The following is a 20154-nucleotide window of genomic DNA, read 5'->3' on the forward strand; positions in this document are numbered from 1 at the left end:
ACCTGGTTCAACCCCATTCCCCGCTCCCAAACCCGTTCAACCTGTCCCCCAACCTGGTTCAACCCCGTCCCCCGCTCCCAAACCTGTCCAACCCCCGCACCCCCAACAACAACAACACTGCTGCTGCTGTCTTTGAGGGGTAAGTCACCAAATAGCGCACAGATACACACACACACAACTTTTTACTGCAACGTTTTGAAAGGTTCCATGTTCGCTTTGTTCAGGACAATGTTGGAGAGATTATTCCTGGGAAGCGGGGCGGGGGGGGGGTGGTTAGGGTACACGCCTCTGTAGAACTCCAAGGAAAGTGTTGGGAGAGAGAGAGGGTGGGGGGGTCAGTCATCTGGAGACAGTGCATGTTTAATCACTGTAAACAAAAGACGCGATCACTGATGGAAAAACATCTTTGACGTAATGTTTCTATCAGGACCTCGAGATCTCCTTCAGATGATCCGATTTTTGGATAATTGGTATTTGGATAATCAAGTTTCCTCTGCATTGCCACAGCCCAATAGTCATTAATACTGTCAAGGTATGGAGGATAATGCATCAGGGTGGGGGCAGTATTGCCAAAACATCCTTTTGACACCCACAGTTGGTATGCTGGGCTTTCAGCCAGGGATGATGGACTCTGGGTTTAAACTATGGGCAGCTAGGGGTGTGTCTTGCCTGGGTGATTTTTCTGAAGGGGATATATTGATGTCCTCTGACCAGTTGGCTCAGAAATATGAATTGCCCAGTAGGAACCTCTTTCATTTCTTTCAAATTAGAAACTTCATACAAAAAGAGACCACACTTCTAACCGATCCTTATCGGTCCGACATGGAGAAGAGGGTGTTGAATGCTGATGGTACATTATCTGTTAACAATGCTTATCATCTTTTGGGAGAGGGGCCCTCAGATGAGACCAAATGGCTCTGTAAGGTATGGGAGAGGGAGTTGGATGTCGAGATCTCTTCAAATATGGGAGGATATCTGGGAAAATGCAAGTAGGATCCATACTGGCACTGGAGCGTGTCCAGCAGAGATTCACACGGATGATCCCTGGAATGGTAGGTCTAACATACGAGGAACGGCTGAGGATCCTGGGATTGTACTCATTGGAGTTTAGAAGGTTAAGGGGAGATCTAATAGAAACTTACAAGATAATACATGGCTTGGAAAGGGTGGGCGCTAGGAAATTGTTTCCGTTAGGCGAGGAGACTAGGACCCATTGGCACAGCCTTAGAATTAGAGGGGGTAAATTCAGAACAGAAATGCGGAGACATTTCTTCAGCCAGAGAGTGGTGGGCCTGTGGAATTCATTGCCGCCGAGTGCAGTAGAGGTCGGGATGCTAAGTGTCTTCAAGGCAGAGATTGATAAATTCTTGATGTCACAAGGAATTAAGGGCTACGGGGAGAATGCGGGTAAGTGGAGTTGAAATGCCCATCAGCCATGATTAAGGCCGAATGGCCTTACTTGCACTCCTATGTCTTATGGTCTTATAGATCTCGATTTGCAACAAGACCCACACCTTGCAATTGAAGATTCTCCATAGGGTCCATCTGGCCCCAGACCAATTCCCTAAATTTAAAGCAAGAGCATCTCCAATGTATCCGAAATGTAAAATGAAGAGGGGGGGGGAGCACACTTACTCATTGTTTTTGGTCTTGCCACTGTGGGCATACTGAGTGCTGTGGTCGGCGAAATAGAGAAGGCCTTGGGGAGGGAGGTGGAGATGGATCCGGTATTTCTTCTTCTTGACTTTGTTAATTCACTTTCATTAGATGCGCACACCAAAAAAAGTTGGACTTGGCGACAAGTACAGTGCACTATAAAACTGAGAATGTCCATAAGACATGACGGCCCTTTTTGGTCTACCTGGGTACAGATTTGCCCGCCATACTAATAAGAACCTTTATATAGCCATGGCAATTCAGTGTAATGAACCTGGTATCTGGAGGGGAGGAACTATGAACATATTAAAATGTATAAACTTATGTGTTTGATGATTGAGGACTATTGCTTTGTTTTACTGAGCTGTGTTATTATCATTATTATTATTGCAACGATCTTCCTTTTCTGCCTTTGTTTTTAGTTATTATTTATTTATGTACTTAGCGGGTTTGTTTTTTGATATTGGTTTGAATTGTTTGGTTTTGTATTTGTTGTTATATTCAAAAGAAAAAAAAATTCCTTTTTTTGGATAAAAATATATTTTAAAAAAAACATAAGGGAGATTCCTGAGATGTTGAGAAATATTTCTCAGACATTTGTGAACTTGTGGTATTCTCTACCACAAAGGGGAGTATATTTAAGGTACACACTAATGGATTGTTGATTACCAGTAATGCACAGGCTAATGAGGATGGGGTGGGTAAAAGGCATAAAATTGTCCAATCAGCCATCATCGTATTGAATGGTGTGGTAGGCTTGATGGGCTGAATGGCCTACTCTTGTTCCTGTGTTTCTCAAGAAGTTGAAACGCATTAAAATAGAATATTCCATTTATTTCAACCGCACCTCTTAGTAGCATTTAAACAGGAAATAATTCCCTTCTCTCTCACACCTATAAGGTTTGACTTAACTGGGAGTTTCCGTTCCCAGCCTTGGGACGTTTTTAGCTTCTTTCTGGAATATTCACATAACTGAGCTTAGAATTTCACAGCTTCAAGTAACCTCTTCAGGATTCTAACAAAACTCTTCTGATCAGGAACTTTACAAATAAATGCCTTACGTTGAAACAACCTATTTCTTAACAGTTCTGAACAGTTTCCCTTCTTCAGAAGAAACTGTTTTACACATATAACTTCAACAAACAGAAAGCAAAAGGCTTCCAATCTATATTTGCTTCCCCTAAGCAATAAAAAAAATTCTGGATCCTTCTAATTGGCAGCCTGATGCATTACACTGTTAACCCTGTGATTGTAAAAACTCTCCCAGTACAAACAAAATCCCATTACACTCCAGGAGCTGCTTATTTTAAACTTAAATAAAAAAATCATGCCATCAAAAGGCTTGATAAGCAAATGATTAAACCAAACCATAGACACAAACCAAAAACCATATGCCACTAGTTCAAAACCCAATTGTATATTTTGTTCCACATCAGACTCCTACACCAACAACATACCACTCTATTCCTTTCTCCCTCATGTGCTTAAATGCATTCATGTTACTTCCCTCATGAACTCCATGTGTTCATTTGCAATTGGATTCAACATGGTGTTGACATGGGGCGATGGTTTGTAAGCTTTTTACAGCAGACCTTATTCTCACATTTCTTACAATCGTTCTGTACTTTCAAACCTCATTTCTAACCCTGCTATCCTGCAGCTGTAACTTTGTACTCTTGGCTCTGTACAATCACCCTATAATCTTCGTATGTTATGACCTGCCTGTACAACATGCAAAACAAAACTTTTCACTGTACCTAGTTACACTTGACAACAATAAATCAAATCATATATGCTAGTGGAGTCTGTATTTGAAACCAAGCTCTGTGGTACAATTATAATAATGGAAGAGAGAGGGAAATTGAATGGATAAGTAAAAGGAATGGCAGACGGATTTATGGAGATAAATAGAATACTTTTGTGAGAGCAATACTTCACCAAACCATGTCAAGACTCCCCTTTAAAGTGGGAACTCTCCTTGTCCATTGGCCCGTGGTCCAAGTGGAAGCCCTGAAGTTTACTCACAATGGAACAACCAATGGGATGAGGAGTTGGGTCAAATTCAACCCCCGCCCGCCCCCCCGGAATGTAACCCAGAATGGTTACAGTGCAGAGGGCGGCCGTTTGGACCCATGGCGCCTGCATGTACACTGAAAGCATTGGACTGGAAAAACAATTTGTATTTAGATAGCACTTTTAACATATTCCAAGGCACTTCCCTTGAGAAGGGCACAGCAGATAATATTGTCAGACGTGTCAGGGCAGGTGATCAAACACTTGGTCAAAAAGATATATTTATCTAAAAGCATCAGTAGCAGGATCAGAAATAGGCCATACATCACCTCGAACAATGGGCTGCCTTTAAAAGGTGTGATAATTCATTCAAGTGCAGTCAAGGTTTATTCACACAAAGGGGAAAGGTAGGGCAAACAAATTCAGACTCCCTTGTTGACAAAGGAGTTAAGGATGAAGTAGCAAGAGAGTTGTGCATTTGACAGATATCAAGCAGATAATACAATTAAGAATTAGACTGAATGCAGAATATTCTGATTGGTACTACATTCACAAACATCCACTCCCTCCACCACTGGCGCTCAGTAGCAGCAGTGTGTACTTTCTACAAGATGCACTGTAGAAATCCACCAAAAATCCTCAGACAGCACCTTCCAAACCCACAACCACTTCCATTTAGAAGGACAAGCACAGCAGTTACATGGGATACCACCACCTTGAAGTTCCCCTAAAAGCCACTCACCATCCTGAATTGGAAATATATCACTATTCCTTCACTGCCCTTGAGTCTAAATCCTGGAATTCCCTCATTAATGGCATCGTGGATCAGCAGGTGGATTGCAGCAGTTCAAGAAGGCAGCTCACCACCACCTTCTCAAGGGCAACTAGGAACGGGCAATAAATGCTGACCCAGCCAGTGACACCCACATTCTATAAGCGAATAAATAAAAAAGAAATTCAGAGGAGAACTGGACAAGTAAATGAGGGAAACAAAGATGGAATATGAGAAGAGACTGGTACATGAAGTTGTGGACAGTTTTGACTCCCTTACTTGAGGAGGATGTGTTTGCGGTGGAGGACATTTAGCGGAGGTTTGCTAGATTGATTCCAGAAATGAAATGAAGACAGATTAAACAGTTTACATCTAGACTCTCTAGATTTTAGAGGAATACGAGGAATTGAACTGTATTCAATTTAATTAGATTTATTGTCACATGTACGCACATGAGTACAGTGAAAAGTTAACAAGTTACCACTTAGAGTGCCATCTTAGGTATAAAGGTACCCAGGTACAGAATAGTAGAATTGAGGTGTTTAAATGCTAAAGGGGATTGAGAAGATAGAGGCAGAGCAGCTGTTTCCTCATGTGGGCAATCTAGGTCACAGTTTTAGCAAAGTGGGTAGTGGAATTAAAAACCGAGATGAGGAGAAATGATTTATCTCCAACGGTCATGGATCTTTGGAATTCACTTCCCCGGAGTGCGGTGGATGCTGTGGTACTTAATAAATTTAAGGAAGAGGTTTTTTTAATTAGCAATGGATTAAAGGGTTACGGGGAGTGGGCAGGAAAGTGGAGTTGAGTCCAAGATTAGATCAGCCATGATTGTGTTAAGTAGCAGAGCAAGCTTGAGGGGCCGAATTGCCTCCTCCTGCTCCTAGTTGTTATTTTCTTATAATAAAAAGGGATCAAAATGCACGCAATTGGCATGTATACAATAAAAGAGTGGTAAGAGGAGGGGTGGACAGGATTTGGCACCAATAAGGGAAGAGATATGCCAGAAATACTAAGTGAATGCTTGGCATCTATCTTTAACAAGGAAGAAGATTTTTCCCAGGCCACATGTAAGAGAAGGTAGTTCAGACACAGCGTAAAACTGACAAGGAGGATATTATCTTTATCTTTATTCATTCACGGATGAGGCCATCGCTCGCCTAGCCAGCACTTATCGCCCATCCCTAATTGCCCAGAGGGCAGTTAAATGTCAACCACATTGCTGTGGGTCTGGAGTCACATGTAGGTAAGGATGGCAATTTTGACAATGGACTAATGGTCATCATTAGACTCCTAATTCCAGATATTCTTATTAAATTCAAGTTCCACCATCTGCTGTGGCAGGATTTGAACCTGCGCGCCCAGACATTACGTGAGTCTGTGGGTTGACAGTCTTGTGAATAATACCGCTATGTTGGAATGGTTGCCTTTACTCATCAAGGCTAACGAGACTGGGGGAGATACATCCATGGCTACAGAGAGAAGAAACTGGAGAAGCACAGGCCATAACTTCTCAATCCCCCTTAGATTCAGGAGTGGTGTCAGAGGGGAAATGCAAATGTTACACTGTTGTTCAGAGAAAGGTATAAAGATAAATTGAGCAGCTGCAGTTTAACCTCAGTGGTGGGAAGCATTTTGCGAATGTAATTTCAGGACAGAATTAAGACAGACAATTTTGCCAAATTTGAGTTAATGAAGGAGAAGTAGAATGGATTTGTTTAGGTGAAATTGTGTTTAACGAAGTTGCTTGATACCTTTGATGTAGGAACAGAAAAGGTTGATGAAGTTAATGCATGAAATTTCATGAGACTTTGCTGCAAAATAGACGTGTGCACAATGTTAAAGCTCATGGAATAAAAGTGACAGTAGCATCGTGGATATGTAACTGTCTGGGTGACAGGAAACAGAGTAACAGTGAAGGGTCAATCGCTGGAAAAGAGAAAGGAGGCAGTCCCAGAGGTTGGTATTAGGACTTCTGTTTTTCCTCAAATATATTAAAAGCCCAGACCTTCATATATACAAGATTAGAGTGGGGCTGGCAAAGCACAGCAGGTCAGGCAGCATCCGAGGAGCAGGAAAGTCAACGTTTCGTGCAAAAGACCTTCATCAGGAATCGGCTCTATTCCAGATGAAGGTCTTTTGCCCGAAACTTCGATTTTCCAGCCCCTCGGATGCTGCCTGACCTGCTGTGTTTTTCCAGCTCCACTCTAATCTAGACTCTGGTTTCTAGCATCTGCAGTCCTTGTTTTTACCTTGGTATATACAACACTATTGCAAAATTTACAGGTGACATAGGAATTGAATCCTAGTGAGGAAGAAGGATTCTAGGATTCTAAGGATTTTTGGAAGGTGATAATCCAACCATGTTTAACCAGGCAAGTAATGGATAGTGTGGTGCTGGAAAAGCACAACAGGTCAGGCAGCATCTGAGGAGCAGGAGATGAAGGGCTTTTGCCCGAAGCTTCGATTTTCCTGCTCCTCGGATGCTGCCTGACCTGCCGTGCTTTTCCAGCACCACACTCTCGACTCTAATCTCCAGCATCTGCAGTCCTCACTTTCTCCAAGTCATGGATAGCATCCATTTTCAAGAAAAAAATGTGGCAAAGAATAGTGGTAAGAGAGGGAGAAGATAAACGTTGAGAGTAAACTTACAAATAATACCAAGACAGATAGCAATAGCTTCTTTAAATATATAAAAACAGTGAAGCCAAGGTGAAAATAGGCCCCTTAGACAACAAGGCTGGGGAAATAATGGAAAAGTGGAAGATGGCAGGGGATTTGGATAAATAATTCGCATCAATCTTCATGGCTGAAGACACTAAGAACATTCCAAAGTTACTAAATACTCAAAAGGGCAAAAGGAAGAGAGGAAACAAATATAATGACTCAAAAGTGATAAATAATGGGGCTAAAACAGATCGGTCCGATTGAGCTGATGTGATGCTTTCCCCATAGCCCTTGATTCCTTTACTAATTTAAAATCAGCCCATCTCAGCCTTGACTATCAGAGATAGTGGAGAGATAGTGGAGAGTAACATTCCAAGAATCCTCAGATTCTGAAAAAGTCCCACAGGATTGGAAAACTGCCAAAGTACCACCATTTTTTAAATAGGAAGAAGTGAAAAAAAAGGTCACCATTAGTCAGTCAGCTAATGTCTGTTTTTGGGGTAATGGAAGAACTATATACAGGCAAAAGTGACGACGGCATTTTCCTGGAGAAGAGTGGGATGCTGGAAAGGCACAGCAGGTCAGGCAGCATCCGAGGAGCACGAAAAACGATGGTTCAGGCAAAAGCCCTTCATGAGGAAGGATGAAGCCCTTCATCAAGAACTATATACCTACTATAAAAGAATGTAATAGCAGAACGTACCTTGAATAGGCACAACATGTTTGGCTACTTAATAAAATAGGAGCCCCTGTGTTGGAGGTAATATATTGACATGGATGGAGAACTGGCTAACGAATGGAAGACAGAGAGTTCGGAGAAGGTGGGCATTTTCAAAAAGGCAACTACAACAAATGGACAGCCATGGAATCAGTGCTGGGATCTCAATTATTTACTTGATGTACAAATGACTAAGATGAGGAAAGTGCGCGGAGACAATACAAATTCAAGTGGGAAAACAAGTAGTGAGGATGATGCGAGGAGTACACACAGGGTCACAGGAATGAAACAAATAACTTGGCGAGTGGAGTACACATGGAAAATTGGGAGGTTATGCAATTTGGCAGGAAGAATAGAGGAGCGGAGTATGATTCAAAAGCAAAACGCCTGCAAAGGGTTACAACACAAATGGGTTTGGGCGCGGTTGTCTGTGAATCACAAAAAGCTAGTTTCCAAATTCAGCAGATAACAGGGAAGGAAAATGGAGTGTTGGCCTTCATTCCAGAGGCAATGGAGGATTCAAAATAAGGAGGTCTTGTTAAAACTATACAAGTTACTAGTCAGAATATAGCTGGAATTCTGTGGACAGTTTTATTCCCTTTATGTAGGGAAAGATACATTGGCATTACAGGCAGTCCAGAGAAGGCATATGAGATTGATGCCAGGGATGGAGGGTCTGTCCTATGACAAGAGACTGAGTAGTTTGAGCCCATACTCATTGGAAATATACAACCTTATTGAAGCATGCAAAACAGTCAAGGGATTTGATAGGGTAGATGCAAAGACGTCGTTTCCCCTCATGGCAGACTCTGAGATCACAGGGCATAATCTCAGAATAGGAGATTGCGCATTTAAGATAAAAATGAGGAGGAATGTCTTCTCTTACAGGATTGTGAATCTGTGAAATGCTTTACTGCAGACACTGGGTCATTAAAGATAGTCAAGGCTGAGATGGGCAGATTTTAAATTAGTAAAGGAATCAAGGGCTATGGGGAAAGTGGAGTTGAGGATTAGCAGATCAATGGTGGAGCAGACTTGATGGACCGAATGGCTTACTTCTGTTTTTACCTCTTAGGGGTGTATTGTGAGCCATGGGACGGACAGTGTAGAATGCAAAATGAATATAAACAGCTATTGAAATGTGCGAACACGTGGCAGATACATTTTATTGTGCAGTATAAAGTGATTCATTTCAGTTTGAAGAGTGCGATGAGTCAATATGAAAATAAGGCACAACTCTAAAGGGAGCAGAGGGACCAGGGGTATATGTAAATCAGGCATTAAAATTGGCAGAACAAGGTGAGTGAATTATTGAGAAAGTTTTTTAAAATTCATTCATGAGACCTGTGTGCTGTTGGCTGGGCCAGCATTTATTGCCCGTCCCTAGTTGCCCTTTGAGAAGGTGGTGGTGAGCTGCCATCTTGAACCACTGCAGTCCACCTGCTGTGGGATATCCCACAATGCCATTAGGGAGGGATTCCAGCATTTTGACCCAGTGACAGTGAAGGAACAGTGAAACATTTCCGAGTCAGGATGGTGAGTGGCTTGGAGGAGAACTTAAAGGGGCTGGTGTTCCCCTGTATCTGCCACTGAGCATTGCTGGTGGAGAGACTGGATGCTTGTGGATGTGGTGCCAATCAAGCGGCCTACTTTGTCCCGGATGGTGACAAACTTCTTGAGTGTTGTAGGGGCTGCATCCATCCAGGCAAGTGGGGAGTATTCCATCACACATCACCTTGTAGATGGTGGACAGGCTGTGGAGAGTATTCCTAGCCTCTGACCTACCCTTGTAGCCACTGTATTTATGTGGTGAGTCCAGTTCAGTTTCTGGTAAATGGTAACCCGCAGGATGTTGATAGCTGGGGATTCAGCGATGGTAACACCATTGAATGTCAATGGGCGGTGGTTAGATTGTCTCTGATTGTGGTGGTCATAGACTGGTATTTGTGTGGCGCCAATGTTGTTTGCCACCTGTCAGCTCAAGCTGACCCAGTATGGTTCGGGCATCCTGGGCTTTGTCAAGAGAGACATGGAGTATAAAAGTGAGAAAGTTATAGTAAACCTCCATAAAACACCGGCTTGGACTCACCCAGAGAGTGCACAGTGCTTTCAGATGGATGAGAAGACATGGGGGAGGATGCAGAAAACATTTATGAATGTGGTTAGGGGATGAATTACTGAATGGATTGGAAAACTTGGCAATATACATCTCAAAGAGATGAGAAGGTCAAGAGCCGATTTGATAAGAGTTCAAAATCAGGAGGAGGTTGATCAGAGGAGATAGAGAAAAAGAAAACAGCCCCTATTGATGGAAGGATTGAGAATGAGGAGGCACAGACGGTAAAAACGGCAGTGGTGAGAAATGTGTGAGGATCTGGAAGGCACAGCCTGAGAGAGTGTGATCACCAATGTTGTTTGCCACCTGTCAGCTCAAGCTGACCCAGTATGGTTCGGGCATCCTGGGCTTTGTCAAGAGAGACTCTCTCCTCCTGAGAGAGACAGGAGCAATCAAGGCTATCAAGAGGAAAATTGTCCCATTTCAAGACGGGGAAATGCACCTCCTTATTTCTATAGGTATGTAGGTGGTCCCAAGAGTTACCTCTTGTGGAAATCTGCCCTCCAGACCTCTCCCCAGCAATTAAATCAAATATATTTTACAAAAGGATCATGGCCAATCATGTTTATTCTAGTGGTAATTCCATTATATAATTAATCTACTCAATACCAATTTCACTGCCTGTTCCCCAACTTCTAAGATTAGTTTAGTTTCCCTACAGTGTGGAAATAGGTCCTTCAGCCCAACCAGTCCACACTGACCCTCCAAAGAGTAACACACACAGACCCATTTCCCTCTGACTAATGCATCTGACGCTACAGGCAAATTTAGCATGGCCAATTTACCTGACCGGCACACGTTCGGACTGTGGGAGGAAACCGGAGCACCCGGAGAAAACCCACACAGACACAGGTGTTGAGAATGTGCAAACTCCACACAGACAGTCACTCAAGGCTGGAATTGAACCTGGGTCCCTTGCGCTGTGAGGCAGCGGTGCTAACCACTGAGCCACCATGCCGCCCTTTCATCTCCTTTTCAGGTGCTATTCAATCCCATCCTTTATGATAGAATCAATATAGATCATTACCAATTTGGGACAGTGCCTCAGAATGCATTACTATGTGAAAGGTGCTATATGGGTGAAAGTGTTTGTTGTAGGAAAGTTAGAGAATGGTTTGCAGGATGGCGCAATCTTGAATGAGGTAAAAACTAGCTCTGCTCTTCACTGGTAGTGATACTCATTTAATTTAAAAGCACTGGGATAAATACGACCTCATTCCTCTCCTGTTCGCTAAGTTTGCAGCCCAGCTGTGTTCCACCCCAATGGTGGAAAGTGAGGACTGCAGATGTTGGAGACCAGAGCTTAAAAATGTGTTGCTGGAAAAGCGCAGCAGGTCAGGCAGCATCAAAGGAGAAGGAGAATCGACGTTTCGGGCATTCCTGAAGAAGGGCTTATGCCCGAAACGTCGATTCTCCTTCTCCTTTGATGCTGCCTGACCTGCTGCGCTTTTCCAGCAACACATTTTTAAGCACCACCCCTATGGTGCCAAGAGAGCAGCCAGCAACACATTCCCTCCCTGGCTCCACAGAAATCAGCTACAGGTTTCCATTTCACACCAGGAAGCGCGTGCAGCAGTTGGTAACTTTTAACTGAAGTTGTTGGCTCATTGATAAATTCTGTAGCTAGTTGTTAAAAACCTAACGGACCGGTGAACAACTTGGCGTGATGACATCCATAAATAAAATGCGCGGTGAGCTGGCATGGAATAGGGAGCCGTACTGCAGAACACGAGGCTCTCTGTGTTGCGTGACATTGGGATGCAACAATAATGAAGGTGTAACAATTCAATCCTTCTAATTCATTCCAATTGCAGTGCATTGCAAGGTGTACACAGCTAAGCAGATAATACAAAGATCTCTTCATAGAATAGCACCAAAGAAGGCCATTTGGCCCATTCTGTCTGTGCCACGATGCCTCTTTAAAAGATCCATCCTATTAGTTCCACACCCTAAGCTCTTTTCCCCACTGTCTTTTAATCCAGTTTCCTTTAGGAGTTATTAGTGAATTTGTTTTCATTGCACTTTCAGGCAGCATGTTCCCAATCATAACCTCAAAAATCAAAAACATTCTCTTCAACTTGATTGTTCTGTTGCCAATTAACTTAAATTGGGTGTCCCCTGCGGTTACCGACACCTGTCAGTGAGAAAATATTCAGTCAGGGAATATTTTCTCACTGTCTAGATATTTTCCAATCAACCCACTCAGCGATATTATTACACATGTCTAGTCCCCTAACTCTATCCTATTTGAATAGCCATGGATTTTGAAGATCTCATTAAAGATCTGCTTGAAGGGGAACAGTTGCACCTTCTTGAGTCTCTACATGAACTAAAGCCCTCTATCACTGGTGCTCCCTGTCCAAGCTCTGGGATAGGTGATTCTACGTTACACAACACAAAAAAAATTTGGATGTTGTAAAATGCCCTCCCTCAGCTGTTGAAACCAATGTGCAAACCTGTGGATGTTCAGGAAATAGGAAACAGAACAACAGGTAGGCCATTCAGCCTACTGAACCTCCCTTGACATTCAATGCTGGGCATCCCTCGGCATGCTATTTTGCTAGTGATATAACTTCCAACACCAACCCTTCTCATTCACACCTTTCGTGGCCATCAACAACTCAACCTGACCAATTGAGGGTTCCTTTTATTCAGAAAATTTGCGAAAATTAATTTTTAGAACTAACTTCATGGGAAGTGTGTGGCATTGGCAAGACCAGTATTGGATGGCTTATTCCAAGCCTGTCCGAAGCGGGGAGACACAGGCAATAACAACATGATGTTTCTCAGGGATTGTCTGGTCTCCACCCTTAATCCCACTGGCCACCTGCAGGAGACACCACCAAACACAAGCACGGTGTGTACAGGAGCTCTGTAAGGGCACGTTGTGACGTAGCCTTAATGTTATTGGACTAGTAATCAGAATAATGAGTTATTATCACTGGTTCAAACCCAGCAGCAACTGGGGAAATTTAAGTTCAGTCAATAAAGCCCAAACTCGAAAACAAGTTTCAGGAATGATGCTATGAATCTAACAGACCCACAGCAATGCAGTTCACTCTTAATGCTCTCTGATATGGCCCTAGCAAGGCGCTTAGCTCAAGAACAATTAGGGATGGGCAACAAATACTGACCTTACCAGCAATCCCCACATCCCGTGAATGAATAAAGACAGAAAGGACATTGGACTAGCATTCTATCGACATATTAAATTCAACGCAGTTGAGAAGCGCGTCAGTATTATTTCAAGATGCGACAAATATAAGCTGTCAAAGGATCAATTGCTTTGTAAGTCAGCTCAAGAGCTAAGTTACAACATGGTGAACGTACACTGCCTCCAACACCTTTATTCCCTCGCAAGTCAGTACCTGGCACCCTCTGTCAACACTAAGTGGCACAATACCACAAGATGCAACGACACACAGAGTCTACATGTTGTAAAATCGACCATTGGATTGCGCATTGGTGCCTGAAGCTTTTGATAGATACCCAACTCCAATCGGATCTTCACTTGCTGTTAAACTAATGCACACTTTACATTGGACACACACACACACTCACACACATACATACACACACACACAAACACACACACGTTTTGCACACTTACTGAGGCATGGTTCCAGCATGCGGCTTGAACATGTCCCTCTCGCCCTCCGAGTCTGTGGAAGAAGCCCCTAGGGAAGAAGAGCAGAGTTAGAGAGGAGTTCGACCTTCCTGGGAGCACAGAGGAGGATGAGAGCTTGCATCTCTGGTTTGTGATAGCCTCAGCCTTGGCAGCTGGCCATCAAAGTTTAACGCTGCTTGTAATAACCAGTCTATGCGTGTGAGAAATTCAATCCAATTACAGAGCTGTTGTATAAATGTATAACAGTGTGGCACACCCCTAACCTCATTGGCACATACACACAGCCTCTGGGCTATTCCAGCTGTTAGATGAAAGAGGGGAGGGTGGCTTGCTGCTGAGATGAGCAATGGGGGGGGGGGGGGGGCGGTTTCTGCTGAAGGCACTAAATCACTATTTCTCCCTAATGCTTCTACATTCACTCTTCAACACAACTACACACTAATGAGGAACAGTTCTGCTCAGACACTGTGATTAAGAGCTCAGTTTGTTTGTTCTATGCCAGAAGCAAAATCTATTGTAGCAACATAGTCAAATTCGTCTGCCGTGATCTTCAAAGTCCAACAGAATCTGTTTCCCAATATCTTACCAGGGGTCAAGGAAAAGACCTGGCAGGACTTTCTGTGTAAACTCGCACAAGTATTCTTCCAGGAGTTGAACTGAAAGGTTCTATAGCCGCGAGCTCTGTGACCCACAGTAAGTCAGCCTGCCAGGAGTTCCTCTCAGAGTCAAAAAGGGTGGTGCTGGAGACACACAACTGGTCAGGCAGCATCCAAGGAGCAGGACAGCTGATGTTTCAGGGTCACAGATTGGGGTGGCAAATATCTCTCTGGTGGTGGGGTCTGTTTGCAGGAGATCCGCATACAGTGCATTATCCTGCTTCATTTCCGCCACCCACAATCAGTCCCCACCACCAGGGATATATTTCCCTCCCCACCCCTATTTGCGTTTCGCAGAGACCACTCCCTCTGTGACTTTCGTGTTAGATCCATGTCCCCCCACACCTAGCACCTTCCCTTGCCACCACAGGAAGTGTAAAACCTGCACCCACACCTCTCCCCTCACACCTCTCCAAGGCCCCAAAGGATCTTTTCAGATTTGGCAGAGATTTTCTTGCACATCCACCCACCTCATCTACTGAGTCTATTGCTCTCGATGTGGTCTCCTCTACACTGGGGAGACAGGACATCAACTCGCAGAGCATCAGGGAACATCTCTGGGACCCCACTGCCCTGTGGCCAACCACTTCAACTCCCCTACGCCACCACTCCCCCAAGCACATGCAAGTCTTGGGCCTCCTCCACTGCCAAATCAAACCCACCTGACAACTGAGGAAGAACGCCTCATCTTCAGACTTGGGACCCTTCAACCTCTCGTCATTACCATCGACTTCATCCATTTCCAAATCTCCCCTCCCACCATCGTATCCCAGATTCAACCCTCCAGCTCAGCACCGCCCTCTTGACCTATCCATCTTCCTTCCCACCTATCCACTCTACCCTCCACTCCAACTTATCACCATCACCTCTCCACCTGCATCCACCTATCGCCTTCCCAGCTACCATCCCCCCGCCCCCCCACCCCCACATTTCTGATGAAGGGCTTATGCCAGATACACCATTTCTCCTGCTCCACGGATGCTGTCTGACCTGCTGTGCTTTTCCAGCACCACACTCTCGACTCGGAATCTCCAACATCTGTGGTCATCAGTTTCTGCTCGGAGTGTCTCCTTTAGAAGGCAGTGAGAGTACAAAGATTTTGCTCCCCATGCAGCTGATGCTGAGTGAGAGCGAGGACAATCTCAAAGACGTTGCGCAATTTTTAAAATTAGATTAGATTAGATTCCCTACAGTGTGGAAACTGGCCATTCGGCCCAAACAGTCCACACTGACCCTCCGAAAAGGAACCCACCCAGACCCATTTCCCTCTGACTGATGCACCTAACACTATGGGCAATTTAGCACGGCCAATTCACCTGACCTGCACATCTTTGGACTGTGGGAGGAAACCGGAGCACCCGGAGGAAACCCACACAGACACGGGGAGAATGCGCAAACTCTACACAGACAGTCGCCAGAGGCTGGAACCCTGGGACCCTGGTGCTGTGAGGCAGCAGTGCTAACCACTGAGCCACCGTGCTGCCCCAACGGCAGAGTTACAGTAGAGGCTTTAAAGGGAAAGAAGGTACTGAAGTAAACATGAGTGAGTGGTCTCGATTGGCTGCCTCACTCCTCACTACTCCCCATGCAGCCTAATTGGCTGAGTCAAACCACAACCAGGGATTCAAGGTGATGGTTATCTTCTCAAGGAAAACTTGGGAAGGGCACTGAATGCCAGCAATGCCTCACATCAGCCTAGTCTGGAGTTCCTGGACCAGTATTTGTCAGAATGAGAGCTGAGCATTCACTGCACTGCTTTGCCTGGAACGTGCTGAATAACCTTCTCCTCTCTATAAGAATTGGCTGGTAATTGGGGTTTTTCGCCCCATTTCTAAGGAAGGATGTGCTGCCCTTGGAGGAAATTTATATGAATGATCCCAGGGATGAAGGTCTCACCACGAGGAGTGGTTGAGGACTTTGGGTCTGTACCTGATGGAGTTTAGAAGGATTTTGGCTGAAACTTAGAGAATTCTGAGAGGCCTGGATAGAGTGGAGGTGGAGAAGATGTTTCCGGGTAGGAGAGACTAGGACACAAGGGCACAGCCTCAGAGTGAAGGGATGACCCTTTGGAACGGAGATGAGGAGGGATTTCCTCAGCCAGAGAGTGTTGAATTTGTCGAACTCATTACCACAGAAGGCTGTCGAGGCCAAGTCATTGAGTGTAGTTAAGTCAGAGATGGATAGGTTCTTGATTAGTAAGGGGTTCAAGGGTTACAGGGAAAAGGCAGGAGGATGGGGCATATTGGCATGATTGAATGGCAAAGTAAACTCAGTGGACTGAATGGCCTAATTCAGCTCCTATATTTTATGGTCTTAATTTATGCCATGGGACTGCAGAAGCTGCCATGTTGAGAAACTCCACATGATAGAAATCCTGAGGGAGCCGTGACAGGGTGCATATGGAGAGGGTCTTAACTCTTACAGGAGAATTTACAACTGGGCATGGGAGTGATCACTGTTTCAAATCAAAAGCAGACTGTATAAGACAGAGATAAGGAGATGTTTCTTCTCACATAGGGCTGGACAAATTTGGAACTCTCTTCCTCATCATATGACCATGCAAATTTAAAACAAGAGTAGACCATTCAGCCCCTCAAGCCTGCTCCGCCATTCAATAAGGTCATGGCTGATTTGTCTACCCTTCACATTTCACATTCCCATCGACCCCCGATAGTGCTCAACCCCCTTGCCAAACAAAAATCCACGTTCCACCACCTTAAAAAAAACCCACCTTCGGAGGCAGAGAGCTCCAAAGCCACACAATGCTCTGGGGAATCAGAAAATACTTCTCTGTGATTCCTAGTTCTGGCCTCACACACAAGATAAAACATTCCCTCCATGTTAACCTTGTCAAAGCCATTCAGGATCTTATACACTTCAATCAAGCCAACTGTAACTCTTTCAACCTGTGTAACCTTTCTTCATCATACAACCCATCACTCCGGGTATCAATCTTAGTAAATCTCTTCTGAATTGTCTCCAAAGTCTCCACTTGTCCCTTCAATAAGAGATCGGAGATGCCCAAGACATTTGAGACGTGGTCCCACCAATGCTCTGTAAGACTGAGGCATAACATCCGTACTTTTATGTTCAATTCCTCTCGTAACAAAGAATAACATTTGATCAACTTTACAGATCGCTTACTGAACTTGCATACTAACGTTTGTAACTCATACTCCTGAACAATATGGTCCCCCTGCACCTCAGAATTCTCAGCAGTCATTTTCTATTTAAGTAACACTCTGATTTTTAAAAATTATTCCAGACAAGGTGAATAACTTCACATTTTCCTGAATTATGCCTCATCTGCCTGGTTTTTGCCCATTCACTCAACCCATATTGTCCATCTGCAACCCTCTTATGTCCACTGATTAACTTTCTGACCTATCTGTGTGTCATCTGCAAAACTAATTCCCATACCTTTCCTTCCTTCATCCGTGTCATTGATAGAAGTTGTGAAAAGCTGAGTTTCCACCACAGACACCAGTTGGATCCTACTCATTACATTGTGCAAATCTGAAAAAGATCCATTGATATATATGCTCTCTGTTCATTGTCACAACCCTATCATCTGTTCAAGATAACATCTTAACCCCTATACCATAAGTCTGTAATCTGCGCAATAATCTTTTTTTGTGTGGCACATTGTCAGTGACTTCTGAAAATCAAAGTATAGTACATCTACTGGCTACCCTTTATCCACAGCATCTTACTTTTTCAAAGATCTCCAATTAATTGCTACAGTGATTCCCTTCCACAAAACCACGCTGACTCTTCCCGATTACCATTTATATTTTCCTTCATGATCAATTTTAGCACCTTTCCCATGACATCCATCAAATTAGTCAGGCAATACTTTCCTGCTTTCTGTCTACTTTTTTGAATGAGGGATTATATTGGCTACTTTCCAGTCTGATGGAACCTTTTCAGAAGTTAGCGCATTTTGGAAAATTAAAACCAATGCACCTACTATTGTGTTAATTAGCCACTTCTTTTAAAGACCCTAAGATTTAGCCCCTGAGGAGCCAGCGACTTGTCAGTCCACAGTTGTTTGCTCTGGACTGCTTCTCTTGTGGTTGTTAATTGACAAAGTCCCTCTCTCCCTTCTATCTGCGGTACTGCTTACAGTTTTGGTTTCCTTACTTGAAAAAGGATGTTTCTGGCACTGGAGGGGATGCAGAGGAGGTTCACCAGATTGATTCCAGAGTTGATGGAGTTGGTTTATTGAATAGACTGGGCCCATATTCATGGGAATTTTGAAAAATGAGGGAGGGATCTTATAGAAACATCTAAAATTATAAAGGGAATAGATAAGATAGACATAGGTTATTTCCACTGGACGGTGAGACTAGAACAAGGGGGCACAGCCTCAACATTAGGGGGAGCAGGTTTCGGACTGAGCTGAGGAGGAGCTTCCTCACCCAAAGGGTTGTGAATCTCTGGAATTCCCTGCCCAGTGAAGCAGTTGAGGCGACCGGTTTTTAAAGCAAAGGTAGATTTTTGAACAGTAAAGGAATTAAGGGTTTTGGTGAGGGGGCAGGAAAGTTGGCCTGAGTCTACCAAGAGATCAGCCATGATCTTATCAATGGGCCAGATCACCCACTCTGGCTCCAATTGCTTATGTTCTTACTGGAAATCCTCTTCTGTTCTCGAAAGTGAAGACAGAAGTAAAAGAATCATTCATTTCATCCACCATTTCTATATTATCTGTTATTAACTCTCTATTCTCACTCTCTACCAGGCCCAATCCTCATCTTTACTTACTCTTTTCCTTTCTAAATACTTATAGATAAACACCTGTACATACTCTTGCTATCTGCTTTTACCATCCTCAACAACATTCTCTCAAACCTTAATTTCCTCCTCCTGATTAACCTTTTAGTATTTCTCTGCTGTTTGTTCCATTGTGACTGCTCATCTGATTGGCCACTCACCATCGCACTGTTATATCCTTTTACCTCAAGCCTGACATTTTCCTTAACTTTTGTGGTTAGCCACAGATGGTGGGTCTTTCCCTTAGAACTTTTCGCTAAGAGTATACATGTTCAGGATCTTCTGAAATATCCAACTATAACAGCCACTGTGTTTCCATCAAACTATCTCTGAGCATCCTAGTACACTTTAGCGAGCTGAGCTCCCACAGCCTCATCATAGCTGACCTTATTTAAGGTTAAAGCACCAGTTTTAGATCCACTTCTCTCTTTGCAACAGGTTGTAAAGTTTAACTCCATTATGGTCATTATTACCTAGGGGGACCTTGACGCTGAGATAATATATTAACCTTGTCAAATTACACAACAACAAGTTTAATGTAACCTGTTCTCTGGTCAGTTCCAAAATATACTACTCTAAGAAACTCTCTCAAAAGCATCTCTACATCCAATTGATGACGCCAAAATTGGAGGCGTAGTGGACAGCAAAGGAGATTACCTTAGAGTACAATGGTACCTTGATCAGATGGGCCGAAGAGTGGCAGATGAATGTTAATTGAGATAAAAATGAGGTGTTACATTTTGGAAAGGCAAATCAGGGCAGGACATATACACATAATGATAAGGTCCTGGGAGGGGACCTTAGAGTGCAGATTCAAAGTTCCTTGAACGTGGAGTCATAGGTAGACAGGATAGTGAAGAAAGCATTTGGTATGTTTGCATTTATTGATCAGTGCATTGAGTATAAGAGTTGGGAGCTGAAAATGTGTTGCTGGAAAAGCACAGCAGGTCAGGCAGCATCCAAGGAACAGGAGAATCGACGTTTCGGGCAGAAGCCCTTCTTCAGGAATGAGGAAAGTGTGTCCAGCAGGCTAAGATAAAAGGTAGGGAGGAGGGACTTGGGGGAGGGGCGTTGGAAATGCGATAGGTGGAAGGAGGTCAAGGTGAGGGTGATAGGCCGGAATGGGGTGGGGGCGGAGAGGTCAGGAAGAAGATT

At 43.9% G+C, this 20154-nt stretch overlaps 1 protein-coding gene across 1 annotated transcript in view; it reads right to left on the reverse strand.

The window, feature by feature from the left end:
- palld (palladin, cytoskeletal associated protein) overlaps positions 1 to 20154 on the reverse strand; it is a 462346-nt gene that overhangs the window by 231497 nt on the left and 210695 nt on the right. Inside the window, exon 4 of the mRNA XM_043674519.1 lies at positions 13553 to 13619. Coding sequence (XP_043530454.1) covers positions 13553 to 13619 — 67 coding nt within the window. The remainder of the gene's footprint in view (positions 1 to 13552; positions 13620 to 20154) is intronic.

The sequence above is a fragment of the Chiloscyllium plagiosum genome, chromosome 2 (genome assembly GCF_004010195.1).
Source record: "Chiloscyllium plagiosum isolate BGI_BamShark_2017 chromosome 2, ASM401019v2, whole genome shotgun sequence".
NCBI classification, from domain to species: Eukaryota; Metazoa; Chordata; class Chondrichthyes; order Orectolobiformes; family Hemiscylliidae; genus Chiloscyllium; species Chiloscyllium plagiosum.